The 22748-nt window shown below is 42.4% G+C and overlaps 1 protein-coding gene across 1 annotated transcript; it reads right to left on the bottom strand.

Annotated features, from left to right (window-relative positions):
* Nucleotides 1–10: 10 nt before the first annotated feature.
* Nucleotides 11–22033, bottom strand: ranbp2 (RAN binding protein 2). Its single transcript, XM_079356883.1, has 29 exons — nucleotides 21842–22033; nucleotides 20940–21007; nucleotides 20737–20848; nucleotides 20234–20386; nucleotides 19782–20012; nucleotides 19519–19661; nucleotides 18982–19177; nucleotides 18623–18763; nucleotides 18250–18409; nucleotides 17847–18028; nucleotides 17087–17280; nucleotides 15651–15774; nucleotides 14159–14320; nucleotides 13745–13882; nucleotides 13073–13204; nucleotides 12725–12943; nucleotides 12527–12610; nucleotides 11850–11991; nucleotides 11636–11730; nucleotides 7074–11538; nucleotides 4559–4735; nucleotides 4374–4460; nucleotides 3993–4168; nucleotides 3400–3637; nucleotides 2755–2844; nucleotides 2503–2660; nucleotides 2125–2398; nucleotides 1198–1550; nucleotides 11–1056 (listed from the first exon to the last, which is right to left on the bottom strand). The coding sequence occupies exons 1-29, from the start codon at nucleotides 21911–21913 to the stop codon at nucleotides 751–753; spliced, it is 9072 nt and encodes a 3023-aa protein (XP_079213009.1). The 5' UTR covers nucleotides 21914–22033; the 3' UTR covers nucleotides 11–750.
* Between the last annotated feature and the right edge of the window lie 715 nt (nucleotides 22034–22748).

The raw sequence follows: 22748 nt of genomic DNA, 5'->3' as shown, positions 1-22748 counted from the left end.
AAACCATCAATTACCTGTAAAGTAACTTTATTTGTCCTTTATGTTGTCAAATTAGTTTGGTACAAGCACCAGATATGATTTACACCCCGCCCCCCCCCCCCCCCCCCGTGCAACACAGTGACAAAACTCCAGTATATGGGGAGGTAAGCACATTAGCACTTTGCATACTGCGTTTCCACAAAAGTGCCTTAAAATGGCAATCTGAAAAGGGCTATCGTGAAATCCACTTAGACACAGCAAAATCACAAGGGAACAATAAAAAGGATCGAGGCAGTCCTCTGGGAGAAGGCAGGGCTATGGTTACAAATCTTGGTGCATTCAAACAAGTGTCACCTTGAAATTATAGACAAGACTTTTTTTTAAGAAAAACAAACAAGAGAACCAGCACATTTAAATTGAACAAATTTAAGACAAAAGAACATTTTAAAAAGGCAATGTACAACTATACACAAAAATAAACATGAGAATTTATTGACAGATGATTAAGATGAAAGTGCAACATAGCAAAAGTACATTGACCTCCTCACACATACTGTGCCATGTTTCTCGTTCATGACAAGGTCATGTGATAGCAAAAATAGTTTCTTACTCCACGCTAATGGAACCACACTTATGATGCATACATTTTTTTATTCTCAATTGTTTATCCACTAGGCATTTAGTTGCAGCAGATTGGTGAGTGCCGCACAGTGGTCACATCATTTCATAACCTAAACAGAGCTGTACATCTTGAGCTAAGTATACGAGAGGCTACAGCTGTCCACAGTCTGTGATGACGAGCTTCTTCGAGGGTGAGCCTCCTTTTGTGCCCAGCTCTCCCATCCGTTGAACCACATCCATTCCTTCACAAACCCAACCGAAAGCCACATGTTTGAAGTCCAGGTGTTCGGCTTTCTTCAGTGTGATGAAGAACTGGGAGTTGTTGGTGTCACGTCCGCGATTTGCCATTGACAGAATGCCGGGGCCTGTGTGCCGAACGTCAAAGTTTTCATCTTCAAACTGGTTGCCGTAGATGGACTTGCCTCCTGTGCCGTCACTGTTTGTGATGTCACCACCCTTAGAGACATAAGAGGTAACTTGTTAGAAATGTCACATGGAGATTTGCTGAATATAAAACATTCTTCCTTGTCTGAGATTCAGCGAGTATTGAGTGACTTGAATAATATTTGACCTAATTGACTTTAATGCCTGACTCACCTGACACATGAATTCTGGTATGACTCTATGGAAGATGGAATCCCGAAGCCCAAACCCTTTCTCGCCAGTGCAGAGAGCCCTGAAGTTTTCAGCCGTCTTGGGGACAATATGGGAGAAGAGCTCGATGTTGATTGTGCCAAGTGGTTGGCCATCAGCTGTCACTTTGAGGAAAACCTGTGGGTTAGTGTCTCGAGAGTGCTCTTGAACTCTGGACATCTGAGGAGAGGAGACACACGAGGAATCTCCACCGCTGCCAAGACGACTCTGACACTCGCAGAAAGTCTTCTTGAAGGATTGGGTTATCTCAGGGGTTTTGAACTTGGCTGCTAGCTGCTCCACTACTCCTTCACCATCTGGATAATCCGAACAAAAGAAAAGAGGAAATCAGAAAAAGGACAGCTGAAAAGCATTAATGGAGTTTCAATTTCCATTTTGGCTTCCCACAATCATGAAAACAAGATAATGGAGTTTGAATGACTACTGGCTGTGTCATGTGTTGAGTACTCCCTCTCTTCCTTTACAGCAGTGTGTGCTCGGTTGGTTTGAAAAAAACAAGAGCGCTTAAGAAGAGTATAGAAGGCTAAAGAGTGTGTATATTCATATTTTTCCCCATTTATTCATTTTAATTTCTTTCTTTCATGTCTTTTTTTGCAAAGTATTCAGAAAGTGTTAACAGTGTTTAAGTGCAATAAATGTATGCGATCCAGATTTTGTCAAAACAATGAGTAGTCATGTTTTAGAATCGTGATGTATATCAGTATCAAAATGATGTGATTTAAAAATTAACTGCTAAATGTGAGCCAGTGAACCTCTACATCAACTTGCTCTCTATCGGTGGGACGAGCAGCTACCACAGAAAGTATCTGTAAAAGGCTAAAACAGACAGGTCCAGTGTAGAATACTATCGCATCAAAACACTGACTGTACCCGAGTAGTCGGTGGCAGTCCAGATCAGAGCGTTGGCCGAGGCATTCATGGGTTTAAGTTCCATCGCCTCTGTGATCGTGTGATTGGCACAAACTCTGAACACCTGCTCTCTTCTCATCAGGATACGGTAGAAACGTTTCTCAGGATGGAAGAGAATCTTGATGTCTCCGACCCCTCGCTCCTTCCACTGACTTAGGTCTCGGTCCCATCGGTACAGCTTGGTGCGCTCCTTAAACAGGATTTCCTCGTCCTCCTCTCCGGACTTTGTCTCCACCTGAGAGGTACAGAGTTCAGATAACCATTAAACTTCATTTTCATGCCATAAAAAAAAACAAAAAAAACAAGAGCAGAGTGTTTGGAATCAGAGGTTAGAGGTACCTCTGGTAGTGACACTATGGGCTCAAAGTGAATGTCCACATCATTAGTAGCCTCCTCTTCATCACTTCCATCTTCATCTCCGGTGTTCTTTGGGGCTTTCGGCGCTGCAGAACGGAAAACTGCAGCGCCAGCATTTGCCCATGAGAAGTCAGTCTCTCCTTAAAAAACAAACAAACAATATTATTCAGAGGAGATGACATACATCGAGTTGTTTTCATCTTTACTTCATGTTCCACTTTGTTAAAAACAAACCTTTTGTTCCAAATGCAAAGCCGTCTGTTTTTTGAGCCAGTTCGGCGAAGGAGAAGCCTCCGAACGAGTTGAAGCCAAAGTTGGAGGATTCTGTGGAGGGAAGGATGTTAAATAATAAATGCTGAATAACATGCACTTTATCTCCAGACTCGATCTAGAAGAGGGTCAGAAAACCACCAACACCACATCCAGAGTAAAAATGTTGCCAACAAACCTCACTCTTAGCTGAAGCTGAGCTGGTTAAATCACTTCTTTGTCTAATTATCATGATGAAGATAAACAGTCGAGAGGTGTCTGATCCCATTCACCCAAAGAGATAAGTTGAGTTGATCAAGGCGTTGGGAGAGTAGAAATATGTAAGTTCTGCTCAAGAACTGTGCCTACATTACCTCAACAGTTAAAACAATACATGATATAGAGCCTTTTTGAGCCCCAAACAAACAGTGTTTAAAAGCATTGAAGAGGTTGAAGAAAACAATGTTACATGTTCACAGAACTGAGGTTAAAAGAAGATTGATGGAAACTAAACGTATCAGAATGCTGTGATTTAAAAACAACACTGCCGTTGTTTCCAACAAAGAACACTGTGATACACAGGAAAAACATTTTGGCTCAAATGATTAACATGGCTAAAGTGCACAGTACCTTGACTAGCAGCTGGAGCCGTCGCAGCTGCAGTCTCACTGTTGGACTCGGGCTCGGTGCTCTTTTTGGTCGACAGGTCAATGGGGGAGCTGCTGCTGGGAGTCTCTGCTGGCTGCTCTGACGGGCTCGACGTAGTGCCTGCAGCTTCTGTGCTGCTGGAAGACGGACCTGCGCTTTGCTCCTGTTGGGCAGCTGAAGAGCTGATCGAGGTCTTTTCAGTTTGCTTTAACGCAGCCTCCTGGAACGATTTAACAGTTCAGCTTCAAAGCTGCTCAAAATAGGAAATTAAAAAAACTCGGACTCTAACTCAGTTCAGCCAAAAAGACTAAAGAAGAAAAACACTCATGGTATGTATGGTAATGTGCTGTCCAGACAAGAATGCAAGTGTCCAGCTGAAGGAAGTTCATAATGTTCATATTTAAGGAAATGGTCCATTTCATGAAGCTGATTGGTCCATCATTAAAAATGAGCTTGCATCACTAAAATGAGCCCGGTCAATAAACATTTAGCAGCTGACCACATGTGCTAATAAATTCTGCATGTTGATGTGATTTGAATGACATTTGGTTTTCGGTTCATGTTGCGTCCATTACCAAGTCGTGCTGTGCCTTGCGGACCTCCGTCTCGAAGTCTTCAGGTTTGTCGGGGTCCGGGTCGCTGTCAGTGGTGCTCAGGCCGCAGAAGAAGGTGGGCGGCAGCTGGAGGCTTTTGGCCTTCTTCTCCTCCTCTGGGGTCGGCTTCTTCTCCCACACGACCTGGCAGTCTTGTTCTGAAAAGGAACATGAAGGTTCAAGGACTGGATTTACTCTGCATACGGTTACACCAGTTAGTGAAACTTCAATTGTGTGAATGGAAGAGAATGTCCATCCATACGGCTGCTAATTTTCCTGAGAAGTTATTAGCCAACATGGCAACTGACAAACGCATGGCGATGAGGCGATGAGGGGATGAAATGTGCGTTACTAGACACATACCGTCACCACATGCTGCAGCCTTTTTCTCAGGACGGTCGGGGTACAGCTTTCCATTTAAAGCTCTTACAGCTGACTCATAGTCCTCATCTGAAAAATGAGAAAAAAAACCCCAAACACATTTAATTTAAATTATCTTTTTGATTCTTGTGCAACACAAAACGTTAGCATCAAATCTTCCGTCTCACCGTCACTCTGATCGTCGCTGATGTAGCCCGGTTCGTTCTGGTAGCAGAAGAAGGTGAGCGGCAGCATGAGCTTCCTGGCTAAGGCAGCCTGTTCAGCCGTAGGTTCTCTGACGTACACGACCTCCACCTCCGAGTCCTCCTCTGACCCTGCACTGCCTCCTTCTGCCCCGGCCGCTCCTGTGGCAGACAGAGATGGTTAAAAAAAACAAAAAAACACAGTCAGGGTTAGAAGGCAGGGATTAGAAAAACCAAAAAAACCCAAAAAAAACAAGAATTAAACCGCTTTATGTCTTCTACAGCAACAGGTGTTAGTTCCACACACACAAACACAAACTCATGCACGGCAAAATGAGAAGCATGCGTTTGCGTTAAAAGGATACGTCTGTTTTGGATGTCTACTCTTTTGTTTCATTTGACAGAATTTTACTGAAATACTTGGTACAGTTTGCATTTGGCAGCACAAATATCCCGGTTTGTTACTGAAATAGGCCCCATGCTGAGCTGCATTTCCCCGAGCAGGGGGCCGCACTGAAAGGGGATTACATTTCATGTTGTTGCTAACACGTCCCCTACTAAAAGTGGCAAGGATCGTCTCTGCGCAGCACATTCTCCTGAGCAGGAGAGAGGTGCGTGGAATCTTCTCGGCTCACCTTTCAGGAGACGGGACGTGATGGTGCTTAACACAACTCTTTTGATTTAATACAGCAGCTTTAACTGCAGTTATTAAATAACCACATTCCATTCTTGAAGAGCGTATCAGGGACGTCGGTGAGGATTTATTTTGCCCACCGGTTATTAAATGCTTGTCTAGCTGTTAACTAGCACAGCAGGCAGCATAGAAGCTCTCTCTCCTCGGTAAACTCACCTTGAAGTCGTTGCTGTTTAAGATGTGGCTGCTTTACAAGCTAATCTTTCTTTTTGGGTCTTCTTGCATGACATGAGCTTTTATAATGACAGTAAATGGACTTCAGCTGGTATGGTGTTTTTCTACTCTTCTGACTACTCGAGGTGCTTTTACACTCCATGTCACACCTACTCGTTCACACACTGATGGCAGAGTTTGCCATCAGTGTGTGAACGAAGTGTGCACGAGCACGACATGTGTCAAATCTACTTCTGCCCTTCACAGTGAACCCTGAGCAGCCCGAGTGCTGAAAACAGGCCGAGTGTTTCACGAGTTAAGAGCTTTCTTCACTCGACTCTTCAGAGTACAGAACACGCTTTGTAAGAAAAGAAGCAAAACAGGAGCAAAGCGTTCATCATTCATTCATCGCTGATCATCCCGACCAACATCCAGGAGAGTTCTAAACTCCCCCCCCCCACACACAGACAACTTCTGCACTCTTTCTTGTTCATATAAATCCTCCTTCTCCAAACGACAATAAAATATTGATGAGGGAGAAAGACCAACTGAACGACGCACGCAGCGGTGTGCAGGAGAAATAATAGTTGCTGGATGAAACTCGTGTGCAGCCCTCTAACAGGCCTCGTTTACTTCACACTAGTGTGTGTGTGTGTGTGTGTGTGTGTGTGTAAGAGAGGAGGAAAAGACAACTGACTGGACGCAACTTGATAAGATTAAAGTTCATTATTCATTTGACTCTAATTAGCCTGAAGAGTAGAAGTCAAATTTAAAAGTGGAAGTGAAAACTGTCCAATACCTCTCATACTTTAATAACATTAATCAGATTTTTTTTTTTTATTGACTGACAGCATTAGTAACTAGATATCCCATAATGACTCACCAGAGACTCTGACTGAAATAACAAAAACTGTAGCTCACAGGTCACATGTGGCAGATTCGATCTCTCAACAAAAGACTTCCTGTAATTAACCGGATTCATTTTTAGTCTAATAGCTACACATCCGCACACTGGACATGCAAAAGATTAGCTTGAACACTCCGTGCATCCGGGTTATTTCTGTCTAGCGGTAAGGCTCAGCTCGGTGGCAGCTGAGAAGTGTTAACACACACTGCAGTGATTAGAATACCTGGGGGTTCAAATTGGGTGGTTGATGAGCTGGTCCAAAAAGCCATTGGATTATCTTTGAAAAGCCTAAAATCCAGCCCTAAAGGATGTTGGGGTTGTTGGGCGAAGAGAAACTACTTGTGAGGCTGGTATCGTCACCATGACACAAAGGTAATATGTGGAATATTAGAAGAGTGGAACTGATCGATTTACGATTAAGCGACAACATATTCAACATGCGTAAGCAAAAATAATTTTCATTATTAATAACAAAAAAAAAAAAGAAAGAAAAGCTACTCATATCATTATATAGATTTTGTGATCTTTTACATTGACTTCTATTATTAGGATTTAAGTTTCTACATGTCAGGAAGCTGCAGAAGGATGAGTGGAAATGATTTAGTTCCATTTCTCTTGTTGACATTTTTTTGCGATGGGTGATGGCACGGTCAGTAAAGAAGATCATGGCAACATCTGATGTCAGTCATGAGCTTAATAAAACATAAATCATCATAAATAATCAAAGGGGATTAAACAATAGTTACCTTTCTCTGGGATTTTGAATGCAGGCGCTGTAGGTGAAGCCATGGCTGGTGGTTCAGACTCTTTCGCCTTTACGCAGGATGCAGATTCCTCACTCTCGGATCTCGGGGATCCGAATATCTTCTGAAGGTTGCCTAAGCCGAACACAAACTTAGGAGGCGACACCACTGTCTTTGACAAACCACTGTTTGCTGGACTTGGCGACCTAGCTGCACATTGCTCGGATTCAGGAGAAAGCTCAGTACGTTCCTTGGTGGTCTCTTCCAGAACAGCAATAGCTGCTTTCCCACAAATAGTCGTGGCAGGTTTTGGTGATTCTGTGGATCCGCTGTCTCGCGGAGTGGCAACAGTGGGCGTCACCGGAGTCATTAGTTCCTCTTTTTCTTGTGCAACCTTAGCCTCGTCAAAAACGTGCTTGAATGTGTTTGCTGTTTCTTGGAGCTTGAATCTCACGGCCAACTGTTCGATGTTGCCTTCTCCTGATTCGGCAAAGTCCAAGGCACTCCAGACCCAGGCCTTCTCTGCTCCCTTCATAGGTTCTAGTTTCATTGCTGCAGTGACCCAGTGATTGGCACAGATCTTAAGTACCTGGTCCCTCCTCATTATCAACCTCACTCGCTTGGAATCGTAGTTCTGCAAGATCTTGAGGTCTCCAATACCCCTCTCCTTCCATTGAGCCAGAGTCTTATCATAGCGGTACAGTTTGGCCCTGTGACTGAAGACCACCTGCTCATTTTCTTCTCCTGTGGAGATCTCGACCAGATCAGGCAATGGCACCACAGGTTCAAAGTACTGGCCGTCCCTTTCCTCATCCTGGACTGAATCCTGCTCGTCATCAGTGCCCACTGAGTTTCTGCTCTGGTTCAGTTTAGCAGGAGATTTGGAAGGGCTGATGCCAGGTTGGAAGCTGAAGTTGAACCCACTAGTGGACTCTCCAAAGCGGAAAAGGTTCTTTCTCAGGGGGCTGCTGGCGAGGGGTGAGGCATACACTGACGAGTCGGCGGTATCATCCAAAGCATCTTCTCTAAGGTCGTAGTTATCCCATTCCAAAGTGGGACCGGTGGTTTCACCATGAGGCTTCATTACAAGGCTTGAAACGTTGCTGGATGTTGTAACATCTTCGTGGTTGTCGTCATCTTTGATCTTTGTTTTCTCCTCTGTCAAAAAGAATTTCAGGTCTTTCAACCCCGACTTCATTTCCTCTGCTTTCTGAATGAGATGCGCTGTTCTACCCGAGTCAACAAGCTTATGGGGGGTTTGCAAAGGGATGTCCAAGAGCAGTCTCTGATATTCTTCAAATTTCTCCTTAAACTCCACAGCGAGCTCAGGGCTTTTGAACTTAGCAGCCAACTGTTCAAGTTTAGCATCTCCATCAGAGAAGTCGTTGGCCATCCAAATCCAGGCTTTGTCAGAGCCTGCTAAGGGCTTAAGATTCATGGTGGTGGTGATCCAGTGGTTGGCACATACCTTAAGAACTTGCTCTCTTCTCATTAGCACTCTCAGCCTGCCATTAGTGCTGTTCTTCAGGAGTTTAAGGACTCCCACACCACGCTCTTTCCACTGGCTTGTGTCTAAATCAAATCGGAACAGTTTGACACGCTGGGAGTAAAGAACCTGTTCGTCTTCCTCCCCGGTCACCAGGTCAACTTTATCAGGCATCTGCACCACTGGTTCAAACTGGATGTCGTCATTTTCTTCGGTTTTATACATGTCGTCATCCTCCAGGTCATTTGTGGCATCAGTCTTTGAAGGGGTTGCTTGTAGTGAGGAGAACAGCTGTTCTCCAGCCCGAGAGAATCCTTTGAAATCAGGGTCTTTCTGACCAAACTTGAAGTCTCCTTCGGTTGAGTTTGCCAAGTCTGCAAAGCTGAACGCATTTGATCCTCCTGCAACTAATGGATTTTGATCGTGCTCCGTTTGGCCCACTGAGATCAGAGACACATTTTCTTTCGCCTTGTGTCCATCAGCTATGCTTTTTAGAAAATTGGAGGCTGATCCTGATGGAGGCATTTGACTATCGGTGGAGGCAATTTCTGTTGAAGGTTCCTGAATCCCAAACTTAAAGCCACCAGCTGGAATAGGCATCGAGAAAGAAAAGCCTGATGAACTTTTAGCATTAGATCCAGACTGAGGAGCTTCGAACTTAAAAGAAGCAGCGGAACCTTTATCTTTATTGTGACCAAACTGAAAGGTGCTGCCAGTCTCAAAAGGCACCGTAAACCCAGTTCCAGCAGGCTGGCTTGATGAGCTTGTTGTTCCAAAGGAAAAGCTGAAAGTGGAGGCTGAAGGAGCACTGCTGGCTGTGCTTTTAGCATTAGGATTTGGTGTCTGACAGGACACACACGTACTGGAAGAGGCGTTGTTTCTCACCAAACAAATGTCACAATCCCATTCTCCATCCTTCTTACCAAACATTGCTAATAAAGAGGGAGCTTCATGAGGAGCTTGGCAGGCAATGCACTGAGTAGCTGATGCATCATTTCTGACCAGACAGTTGTCGCAGTCCCATTGATCATCTTTTTTGGCAAAATCAGCCCCAAATCCTGTAACTGTTGGTGGTTTAACGGAAGCCCCTTCTTTTGATTTAGCTGCAGGGTTGGGGCTATTACAGGCAACACATTTATCAGCAGAGGCCTCATTTCTTACTTCACATACGTCACAGTCCCATTGTCCAGGCTTCTTGTTAAACTGGGAACCAAACCCAGACACTACCGTTGATAAAGAGGGCTGTGCTGCAACTGGTGCCGTTTGTGCTGTGGCGGTTGTTTTCGGGGAAACTTTAGCAACTTTACAAGACACACAACTATCTGCAGATGCCTCGTTTTTTGTAGCGCAGGTGTCACAGTTCCATTGCTCTGGCTTCTTGCCAAACTGAGCCACGAAGGCAGAGCCAAATGAATTGCTTACTGGGTCAGTCGGTTTTGAGGTGCTGGTGCCAAATGTAAATGAAGTGGGAACAGAAGCTCCAAACCCGCCAAATCCTGTAAATGTAGAACTAGAACTACTGGGTTTGGACGCGTCAGTCCCAAATTTGAAAGTAAAAGGACTGGTTTTAGATTCACCAGCAGCCTGAACGTCTGGCTTTGATGAAGAGTTGGGATTTGCACTTTGACAAGCGACACACTGCATATCTGTCGGACTATTTCTTACACAGCACACATTGCATTCCCATTCCCCTTCTTTGAGAGCAAACTGGGCAGCCAAAGACACTGGATTTTTAAGGGTTACCTCTTTCTCATCTTGTTGATGTTGCTTGACAGGCGATTTGAGCGAAATTGTCTGGGCTTCCTCGAACTTGGCTTTGAAAAGTGCCGCCTCATCTACTGTTTTGAAGCGGATCGCCAGCTGTTCAGGCTTGGGCTCTTCATCTGCATAATCAATGGCGTTCCAGACCCAGGATTTGTCAGAGCCAGCGTTCGGTTTCAGTAACATATCAGAAGTAATGTAGTGGTTGGCACAGATCTTTAGGACCTGCTCCCTTCTCATTAAGAGACGGACCTTCCCTTTGATGCTGTGTTTCAGAATTTTAACGTTGCCGATGCCTCGCTCCTTCCACTCTTTCGTCTCAGTGTCAAAACGATAAAGCTTTGCCCTGTTGCAAAACATTTCCTCCTCCTCTTCTTCACCCGTTTTGACATCTACTTTATCGGGAAGCGGTACAATGGGTTCAAAGTGAGGACCATCTTCATCATCCTCCACATGATTACTGTCATTATCACTCTCCGCTGCTCTCTCCTCCTCTGCTGTAGACTTGGCGACCCCAAACACTGGCTTGTTAATATCCCCAAATTTAAATGGCTGCTCCATGTTTCCAAACAGACTCCCAGTGCCCGTGCCTTGAGCGGAGTCAACGATGGAGAAGCCACTGACATTTTTGTTTCCAAATGTGAAGATACCAGTTTGGTTGGGGGGCTGCTCTTCGACTTGAGGCTTCTCTGCATCACTTTTAGAGAGAATGTCTGACGTAAGAAGACCAAGCAGACTTTCACTGTGCTTGGCCTGGGATGCTGAGAAACTGAAATCTCCGTCGTTTGATTTAAAGTTGGAGTTGAATTTAAAAGCAGTGGAAGGTGTTGACTGGGAAACTGCGGCTCCTCCAAAACAAGGCACTTTTTGGACTTCGGCAGGTGCCTGTTGGCCAAAGGGGAGCTTACCAAAGTCAATAGGTTTTCCTTCAATGCTCTTTGGTGGCTGAACTGGGACCACCGATGGCTTGGTAAAGTAGCCAGGTTCTGGAAGTGGAGGGTTAGTGGTTTGTTGGGTCACATTCTGGCCATAATATTCTTCACTATACGGGGAAAGAAGGCTCGTGGCTGGTGATTCAAACCGAAGAGGGGCACCAAAGACTTGCTCTTGAGGGGGGTAAATGCAGGCTGGGGCTGTCTGCAATGGAGGTGTTTGAGTGGGCTGCTGGTAGGCATACATATGCTGCTGTGGTGGTATACGGTTCATACCGTACATCGGAGCCTGTGTAGAGAAATTTCAACAAAGAATAAATGTATATAAATGTATTCTAATACTTCTATTTTACTGGTTAAAAAAGGGTTAAAACACTGGTAAATACCTTAGTGGGGGTTACATTTGCTGCTGTGCGTAGAAGGTACTGGGAGTTGTAAGCTGGAGACTGGTTGTAGAAAACAGAAGGGCCTGTGGTGGCAACTGAGATACAAATATAAAGGGTTTTTTTTTTTTAATCACAAAATTCTGCCAAATACTTCTCGGTGAAAATATGGAACTGTATATCTAGACTTAATTTGATTTTAATCACACATGCAAACCTGTTAGAGGGGCCCCATGGTAGGACTGGACTGGGGTAAAAGGCTCCTGAAGCCCCTCAGCCCCGTAGCTCTCCCCGTACATCTTGTGATGAGGAGAGCCGACGTTTCCTGAAGAGTTGTGTCTCAGATCATGAACCTCATTCTATAAAACAAGAACATTTATGAGGGAATCTTTTTCGACTTCTTTGCTGAAAAAACCCCCTCCCACTTACAGTACAACATGCAGTTAACATTATATACATATATACAGTCGACATCGGATCAAATTGAATTATTATATAATAATTCAATTTGATCCGATGTCGACTGTCCAACTGTTCATTTTTATTCAGTTCAACCGCAGTGAGAAGCCGGCTTTTATTGAAACAGGTTGTTCAAGAAGGATGTGATATTAATATCATCACTCCAATCTGTTGTTTGTTAAGCACAAAGTGCTAACAACGTTAAAAGATTAGATCTACATTCTAGATGGCTTCCCACTAACTCGATTTCCTCTCTTAAAGAGCTTGGTTTATACCTTCTCTTTATGAAATGTGTCTTTAGATAACCGTTTGTTTGAACTGGTGATATAAAAACAGAAGGTTTCCATTCTCAAACAAAAATGTGTTCAAATTATTTCTACTCACAGGATCTATCGTGTTATTGTGTGAAAATAATCTCTACTATCTTATCCTGACCTTGAGAGCTTCAACTTGCTGACAAAGCATTTGCAGGAGACTTTTCTGGTCCTCTACCCAATGTGGTTGTGTCTTGGGAGAAATCTGGAAAAACAATTGACACGTGTTATACATCTCTGCGACAAATCTAATCCAACTGTCCACATGCAGAAAGACTAGATAGATTTTTTTTATAATTATCTGAATCACTGAACCTACCAGGTGTCTTTTGGAAGGAGAGATGCTTTTGTTAGGAGACGGTGTGGAAAACTTTATATGGGATATGCTGGCAGAGGTTTCTGTAGCTGGGCTGGAGTGTGCTGGTCCTCTTTGAACCTCCTCTTTTTCCTCCTCTTCATCCATGGCCTCACCACTCTCCCCCAGCTGCTGGTTCACATCATTAAGGAGGTCCACAATTTCCTCCATGGAAACAGGCAGCTGGGATTCAAATATAACACACACAGTTGGAAAGCTGACAACATCTCGGAGAAAATTTTTTTTTTTTAGTTGTGCTTGATATGTAGTTAAAGTGTCACCTTGCTTTGAGCTTAAACAAGTGGGACCTACCTTCTCAATATCGTCTGCATTTCCATTGTAGATCTTGGACAGGTAGGTCCTGAACTTTTTCAGAAAAGTGACACACCTATCCTGTGTCTCCTCAAGACCATTGCTGGCCTCGTCTGAGAGACGCTGGTAAATCTTCCAAGGAAACATCACAGAAAGAAAAAAGTTAGCTAATTAAAAATGACAGACACCCATATTACCAAACTTTTTTGTTGGAAAATTGGATTTGCCCACTACATATCGGGTTGTTCTGGTATTCTAACTCATCTGTAAAGTTAATGTGTGGACATTCTTTTCTCCTAGTTGCCAAGCATCAAGATTCTTGTGTTTGCTGGGAAGTAGCGACTTAGAAGATCACGTCAACATGTCAAGGCGACAAGAAAATTACCTTCTCTGTTTAAAACCACAGTATGTAATATCTGCCGCTAGGAGGCGCTCAATCAAAACAATAACAAAAGAGGACGTTGAGGCTTGCGGGGTATCACAGGAGTAATTCTCTCTGCTTCATACACCTTCATAGAACATGTATTATTCCTTTTTAACTATTACATTTACAACCATGATGAAAATGTAAGCTCAACCTGAATTAAACTGACTAAATTCATTTTGGTTACTTTAGTTTGTGAAAGAGGATCCTATTCTACATATGATGTAGATCAAGAACCTTTGACAAACCTGTGCCAAATGCCAGGTGGATGACATGTTATTGATGGTTTCCAAGGTAGCAATGGCCTCCTCTGTCTTGCCTTCAATGTCAAGCAGAGCTGCATATGCTACCGTGGCCTCCTCTTCGTAACCCTTCACAGCAACGATCTGAAATCAAATCATGAAAGTGTCAGCAAACATCGATTCAGTTCTTAATTGTAATCAACCAGTGTGATAGCTGCAGTGAATAAAACCAACTTCTAACATACTGTAAACTTCGACACAGATCCAATAAACAGCTAGCTTACTGATCACAGATTTGAGAGAATTTTCACTGATTGATAATAAATTTAGCAAAATCTAAATCGAGTCAAAGCCTCAACAGCTTGAGACAGTTCTTCACTGTTGATTTATCTTGAAAGAGAAGCACGGAAATAGTCCAACCTGGATATCTTTGGATGGAAAGTGTATGAAGAGGGGCTCGAGTGGTTCTGGTATACTCCGTCTGTTTTTGATCTTTTCCAGCAGGGGAAGTACAGCTTTCCAGTAGTGGACACTGCGGCCGATGTATTCCTTCCGATCGTAGTACGAGTTGACTCCGTCACCCTGGGTTAGGAAATCCACAAAAGACATCTTCAGGATGAGAAGGCTAAAGTAGCTGGTATTAACCATTAAAAATCTAGACTGTGGCAAACGGACGTAGTCTAATTTAAGGATTTAAAAAGTTTTTAATCTCACAAGGAATTTCAGATTAAATCAAGGCACAATGCAATAGGAGATGTGAAAGTTAATCAGCCGCTTCATCATGATGTGATCGTGGGGTGTTTGGACTAGGGGAAGAGCAGTATTGTTTTCTTCAGGGCAGATGTGGATAATTAGAAGTTCAAGAGACCAAAAACTGATATTTCGAATTGATGAGCATTCAGAGTAAAAAAAGAAGAATTTGGAATATTACAAACAAGATTCTCCAGTGAGTCTCCTCCTGCTCCGCTCTCATCTCTGTGCAGCTCACTGATGTGATAGTGTTAATAATCATTCAACTCCTACTTTGGACAACAATATGATTTGGTTTGGATTTAATTTCACGGCCTGTGATCCATTTCAGATTCTCTTTGCTTTAACTGGCTACAATTCACGAAAAAGAAAAACTGTTTTTGTGTTTTAACTAACAAACAAAACGGAACAAAGATGAATTTCACTCTGAATTGACAGTTTTCATACTAAATCTTTTAATCATAACATTATTTATGTGTATATAACCTATAAATGATAATCCTAACTATGAGGGCTTTGTTTCACTTTCGAATTTTTAAACACCACATTTGATGTCACTGCTTTCTTGTTCGTCATGATCTAGTCTTGTGTCCTCTTCTGCTCATTTTGACTTTCTATTTATTCACGTTGACTTGGTGACATTTGTAATAATGATCATTAAACGTTGTATAAACAAACAGAGCACAGAGAGCTGTGCGAGTTAATGTGTTAAATAATGTTTGGACACGAGCTGTGAATGGATGGTTTAATACAGTTTCATCTCTTTCATGTTTTTGTGAAGCTAAAGACACCTTTCCAGATTGTAAACAAATAAAGTACTATTCTGTTTTCCTGTTCTATTTAGAGATGTCCTCTAATAAATCAGCAGACTGACAGTGAGATGATTCCAAACTATCATCTTCTTGGGTATTTCAATCACGTGGTTAAAATGTACATGTCCGAAAATCCAGAATTTTGATCATTCAGAAAAATACCACTTTCCTTAGAAAGGAGAAAATCATTGAAGTGACTATTTAATTCAATACTCCAGCTACTTGCTGAGCCAGTGGCAAAAAGTGTGTGTGTGTGTGTGTGTGTGTGTGTGTTGTGTGTTGTGTGTTGTGTGTGTGTGTGTGTGTGTGTGTGTGTGTGTGTGTGTGTGTGTGTGTGTGTGTGTTCATACCGTCTGGCTCAGACACTGAGCCCAGTGGATGGCCAGTGCTGGTTGAAGGCCATGTTTTTCTCCGGCCCTTAGAGAGCTTAATCCGTGTTGCACAATCATCCTCAGTTTAGCTGACATACCAGGTCTACAAGGACACATGGAGCAGAGGTAACAGAACATATACATCAATACGTCACATTTACACTGAGAGCAATCATTCAATCTGTTCATATCACTTATTGTAAAACAGTGAAGACAAAGACTACAGATGAAACTACAGATTCCATTTTCCTCAAATGGTGGTACATAAAGAATCACAGTCAACCCAGCGTCCATCGGTCCACCACACTGAACCTTTCCTGCTGTTTATGCACGCGTTAGCCTGAAGATGTTCAACCCACAGCTTGGGAGCCGCATGCACCTCTTTTGTCTCTCTCCAGTGGCTCCATGTGGTTTTGCCAGAAAAGGAAAATGCAATCTATTGTTTACTTTTTATTTATTATTATTGTTTTAGTATTTTAGACTTCCGGTAAAAACGTGCAGCCCTTTACATTTAATTATTGGGCTTTTATTATACTATACGACAAGCTAAATGTGCGTTATCTCCTGCACAAACGGTAGATTTGTAGTCTTATTGGTAAGCAGTCTGCTGCCAGAAATCAGCGAAAAACTAAAATAAGTTATGTTGACAGATATTTTCAGAACAAGCACGAAGCGTTTTGTGAAAAAGATCTGCCTGGCAAAGAGAAAATTGACTGTTGAGGAAAACAGAGCAGAGCAGGTACTTTTCATAAATGGATAAATTCTCCAATAAAATTCCACGACTACAATTGTTTTGGAAGCCCAAGAAATCCAAAGGCGTAGGAAACTCTTTTAAGTCTAAGAGCATCCGATTTCAGACCTCAAAAACAAAAGTGAGATGGCAAAAGGGTGATAGAGGCAGTTGCTTCGGGTGAACAGATTTGGATGTTTTGAATGTTGTGCTAAATATTTGCATATCGTCAGCTTGTTCACATCCCTGCTCTGCTGTGTTGACAGAGCGCTCAGTCTCAGGTACATTGTAACCATCAATAAAAGGGAGGGTCAGAAGTGTGTTATGTAACATTATGTCCTAGAAGTCAAAACTTACTGCTACCTTCATAATATCTTAATTTTCACAACACCCAGACAGTGAGCCACAAATACTTTTACTACAGCTGTAGTTGAAAACTTTTCTTTAATACTATTCTGAAAGAGTTTTGTTGTCTCTGTATATCAAATAATATCATTAATGTGGTTTCAGATATGTTTTTCCTTTCCTCTGTCATCTTGCTAAATTTGTACCTGCTTGTTTGTAAAGTGTCTCGAGATTAACATTTGTGATCAAATGGTGCTATCCAAATATTGACTGATATCAGTTGAGGCCACTTGTGGATGAAATAATCATTTGAACACTTTTTTGTTGTTGTTGTACTCACGCTGCTCGTTTGTGAATGAGGCTGTAGACGGCGTCCCACCACTCCCTCTGTCTGTCAGTGGTCAGGAGGCGAAGGAGGGGAAGGGGAAGGCAGCGAGGCTCAAAGAGCTGCTGCTGCTGGTTCACTGAACGGCTGATCTTTGCCGTCTCCTGAAGTTGACAGTGGCTACAGAACACGACACCATATAAAAACACCTGCACGGAAAAAACACAAGACAGAGGCACAGTTTAACCTTTAGGAAGAATTACTGAATTTTAGATCAAAGAACGAAATGGGGTGTGGTAAATGGACTGTACTAGAACCAAAGAGCAGCAGATGTCCCTTTTTGAACTAAATACTTCATACTGTGGGCTATGAATGTGCTGTTTGACACGGACAGTTTCAGGAGCACGCTAAGCAACAACATTTATCGATAGACTTCTGATAGATGTGCATTCACATTTTTCGGTCAAGTCTAAACTCAAACTGACTTAAAAGCAGAACATGAACAAGCAGATCAATATTGAACATGTCATGATATGTACCAGACATATATCTACATTCTACTGATGTTGAGGCTGCTTCACTCTGTACATACAAACATGGATATTTATGACGAACCTCATTACACACTTTGACTATAAAATCTTTGTTTCTTGTTCTTTATATATTTTATTATTTGTTGTTTACTTGAAAGCATAAACAAATGTTTCTGTGTTTAACACTGTATAACAGTTCACTAGTTTTCCAAAGCCTCACCAGCCCACATGAATTCACTTACCTCTAAGTCCAGCAGGCAGAGGGATTCTGGTGCGTTGGTGTCCAGTTTAGAAGTTTCCAGAGTAAGCCTCGGAAAGAGCTGCTCTAGCCAGTCCCGTAGGGCCAGTCTTTGGGCCAGGAGGGTCCACTGGAGCCCCAACCAGCAGAGATGCTGCAAGTCCCCACCATGCAGCAGGACGGAGCCTATAACAATGGCACCTTTTGTTTAGTTCTTTTTGCAACGTTGGAATAATTAAAACTTACAATTATGTTCTTCACTTTTAGTTGTTTTTTTTTAGACAAATAAAAAACAAACAAACTATCACTTGTACTTGAACTGAAAGCAAACTACAATTAAGTACAAACAAAAACACTGAACAACTGAACTATACAGCTTTCAGGCTACTTTAGTATTGGTTTCGTACCAGCATCCCATTTGGCCAGTTGAGAGAGCTCTGGAGCCGTAGTGTTAATGGAATGAATGTCATCATTGGCGATAAAGGACGAGCCTGTAGAAGCCTGTGGTCCAAACAGGAGTTCAAAGAGCGAGTCCTGACCACTCCGGTTCCCAAACGCCTCCACCACCTACACATCGAAAACATAATCATTACCTCTCTTCAAATTTCTACGACTTAAAAATCATACAACGGTTTCTCTGTAGAAGTTCATTCTGCATGTGGAATGGTTGAACAGTGGTTCCTCTTTAAATGGGTATGTCACTTTTTTTTTGTATTCAAGTCATACTTAACACAAGGACATTTATATTTCCAATGTTATTTCGTGACACTTGGGACGGACCTCTCTGATCAAGGTGGTTGAATCCGTGCTCAGATTGAGCAACATGTGGCCCGTCTGGCTCTGACGATCGTTGGCAAGGAGCTCCAGAAGCTGTGGCGCTGATTGGTCTCTTTTGGTCATTTTAGCTTTTGGTCTGGGGACCTGATGGAACGTCAAACAGTATTTTATAAATTCCTGAAAGAAGTTTTTAAATGGAAACTCTCTGGAAAGATATGGTTGAATTAATAAGCAACAACATTATTCACGTCTATAACATGTCAACGCTGCATGACAAGAATCAGTATTAACCAAAGAATCCAGCTCTGGTTATATGCTTTCCCCGTCTATCCCTGTCATTTACAATGTTACCGTGTCAGTACCTGGAATGCCAACAGGTAGCACAGTCCCGCCAAGTCGACGACAGCCCTCCACGTGTGTTGGCGATCTTGGGCCAGCTTCAAAAGCAGCGTGGCAGCATGCAGGTAGAGGTGACCCCTCATTTCGACAAAGACTTCACATAGGTCGTCCATGTGGCAGCAAGCAGTGCTGCTCAGCTTCTGCATAGCTTGGTCGAAACTAAACAAGCATAGAGACACAGACAATCAATTTATATGCAGTTCATTGAAGTTATCGAGATGCTTCTGTAAAACAAATGGTAGCAAAAAGTTGTCTCGAATGTTTAGAACACATCTGAAAACAGGATCTTGTGCTTTGTGGGTTCAACTGACATTATTCTCATCTTGTATTTATTAAAGATGAGGTTTGTTTGTCACTGTCCTTGTTAAACTAGAAGCCAAATGTTTACTATTCTATGGTTGATACAGAGGAGGAAAACCTGTTTAAAAAACCCTGCCCACATGTGAACCAGGCCTGATAAACAAAACATATTAAGTCATCTCCATCTCAACGTGACCTACGTCCTGAGGGCATCAAGGCTGGGCTGCACACTGCTCTCAGACAGTGTGATTCTCAGCAGGCTGCAGTGGGTCATCAGCAGTTCTCTCTGGTGATGCCGACACATTTTCTCATTACTGGCAACACTGGGCTGAGCGAGATACTCCTGGGAAAAGAAAGAAAAAAAAGGTCAAACATTATTTTGTATTAGTTTCAACTTAAAGGGGTCAGACTTCAGTTTTCAAAACTGACAAATGTGTGAAATATCCTGTGAACATATGCAGACCTGCAGTGTGTGCAACACAACCGTGTGCCAGTCCAGACTGTTGCTCAGTGTGCCCTTTTTCTCAGCAGACAGGCAATGCTTAACAGCTTCATCCAACCGTCCATCCTGACAGAACAGCTGAACCAACTTCACGTTTACATGAGGATCCGTCGGCCTTGCTGCCAGCTCGGCCTGGAGGAGGTCAAACAGCCGGTTCCAACCCGGCTGGCCCTGACGACTCAACAAACGCTCCTGCACAATGCAGAGATTAACTTAGAGAGCGGGTTCATGTGCTATTCTTTCTTCACATAATTAAAATCACCTCCTCATGTAGGAAACATTTCATTCATCATAATCAGAGTTTGGAAATCGGACATTATGGCAGCAGTTGGTTGAAAAAAAAGTTTTCATTAGATAACTTAGTTTTCTGAAGTGAGACATAATGGAGATGTTAAGAAGTGAAGGTCCCTCACCTTCAGGTTGAAGACTGCAGGGCTTCCTGGCAACAGCTTGGCAGCTTTCTCCACCCAGAACTCTGCTCTGCTATCACATTCCTCTTTACTCACAAGTAACTCAGCCACCTTCAGCACCAGGTCCCTCTGCGCTGGGTTTAAATCTACGGAGCGCTAGATACACACAAAGAAGAGTCATACCAGTGTCACACTGGAGAAACACCTGCAAAATGGCAGGTCTCTTCCAGAAACAAACAAAACAGATACTTTATTCATGACTCAGTCAGATACTGTAGAGGGAGTAGGGCTGAAGTTAGTGAAAAAAATCAAGAGTCTAAGGCTCGAGGATTAATGACGGTTACACACTGCACAGGTGACAAAATCCCTTTGGGGCAGATGTTTACTTTCGGACCAAACAAAACTGGCTTAATTCTTACTATTGTTCTTCAATAAAACCACTGGAGAGATCATTGATTTCCAGCTCTAATGCATTCATACAAGAGCTTTGTTTTTGTATTTCATACCTTGTAACATCCGACTGCCTTGTTGATATCTCCCTCTCTCTCATACAGTTGTCCAAGAAATTTGTGTGCTTTTGGATCCCTCTCCTGGACTTTGAGATAATCTGACACATGTCTGGGAAAAGTGTAATAGACAGCTGTTGATTTCTTCAGGAGACCTCTTGGGAAGGCATAACATTTCTTCAGCTATTTGTTTGAGTGCTTACCTTTTAGCAAGTTCATATTCCTTTGCTTCAAAGTACAATTTAGCAAATAAAAATCCTTTGACTGGCTTCTGGGGGGGGGAAAAAAAATCAACAAATAGGAAATTTACTTTATCAAACTTAGTTACTAGATGAGCGACTAGTCAAAAACACAACGGTATTAAGAGAAGCTTTACAAGGTGTCTCGAGAAAGTAGACTGGTGTGAGGTTAGCATTAAAACTTTTAATAAAGATCTATTCAATGCATACGTGAACATTTAGCTTCATAATAACATTAATGTTGTCTGACATCAGGCTCTTTATTGACAAAGACATCCATCGCATTTGTTCAATATGTCGACCTGAAGATTAGCACCTTTGGTATGTTAGCATAACCTCAGTGGACAAACCTGTAAACCATTATCAGTACTTTGTTTCTAAACTATTTAAAGTAGGTTGTGATACACACCAGTCCTTTAACTTGTGGCAACATTTAATTAATCGATCGTTCAATGGTAAATGTCCTCCTCTTAGTTACTACATAATTTAATACTAATAAGTATTGTGGTGTGAAGGAGAGATGAAGACACATTTTTCATGATGCAAACCATTCACAGTTGTTGTTACAAGTAGTCAAAGTAACTCCGTGAAAGCTAACTAGCACGGCTAGCTGAATACCAGCTCTGCATGCCGCGCATTTTGTCAGCAGACAGGAGGAGGACACAAGCCGGGTTAGCATACAAACACGCAGATAGCCTGTGACGTTAAACAGAGGTTACGTTTAACACAACGTACACCGTCTTACGCTCATTAACACCAAAGCTCCTCCGATTCCTGTTTAGTTTCTGTTCTTGTACCGCTTAGCTGACATGCTGGTCTTACATGATGCCATGAACATGCTAGCATTAGCCACCGGCTCAACTTACCTCTTTGAGTGAGGGAGACGAACTCTGCACTGTGGACACGTACCGGTCCACTTCAACCTTACTGCGTCGCATGACTTACACAAAATGAATACCACTAAAATGTCTCCAGTTATGTTGATACCATGAAAACAGAAATTATAGAAACTGGAATTGATATCGGCTCGACTGTCACTCCGTAGCATTAACTCCCCATGTCGAAATACCATCAAATGGCAGGGGATCACGTGGGTCGTGTACCTTCTTGAATCGGGACCGTTAACCAATAAAAACTCACATTCAGTTTGACGCACAATGACGCACTGCACTTTGAAAGACGTAGGCGACCAGGGATGCACAGTCTGTCTTGAACATAGACTATAATGTCTTGAACAGTTGTGTAATTCAAACAGCATTAATACAACTGCTATTTGTAAAACTAATCTGTACGAAACCTATTTTTTTTGTATTTTACAAAAATCCAAAGACAGCTTTTGGATGATTGATTGTCTATTTTCACAATAATAGTTATTAAAACGTTTTTTTTTTCTTGTGGGCAAAAATTGTAGTGTTTGAATCAAAAGGTTCACAAAAGAAAACCTTTAATAAAAGGAAATTAAATACTTTTATTTGTTTGTATGTATGTTATTTTGTATGTTGTTTCCCAGAGTCAAGCCTGGGTTTTTTTGTAAAAACCTTCTGTAGTTTGCTCAGGTTATTAAATTGTTAAAAAACAGTTTGCTTTTTTACCAAAATGATGCATGGGTGCAAACATCTTGTACTGAACATTTTTTATTTCATGAATATCTTTCACTCCTCGTTAACATGGAAAAAAAAAAAAGCCGTCTGAATGAGGCCTCAGGCCAAAATCTTCTGATTCTTCAATAGAGGTTGGGGGCCACAAACAATTACCTCAAGGGCCGCAAATGGC

This window comes from Symphodus melops (genome assembly GCF_947650265.1).
Source record: "Symphodus melops genome assembly, chromosome: 12".
Lineage (NCBI taxonomy): Eukaryota > Metazoa > Chordata > Actinopteri > Labriformes > Labridae > Symphodus > Symphodus melops.
The sequence above is the reverse complement of the archived record's forward strand: the minus strand, read 5'-3'. Positions and strand labels throughout refer to the sequence as shown.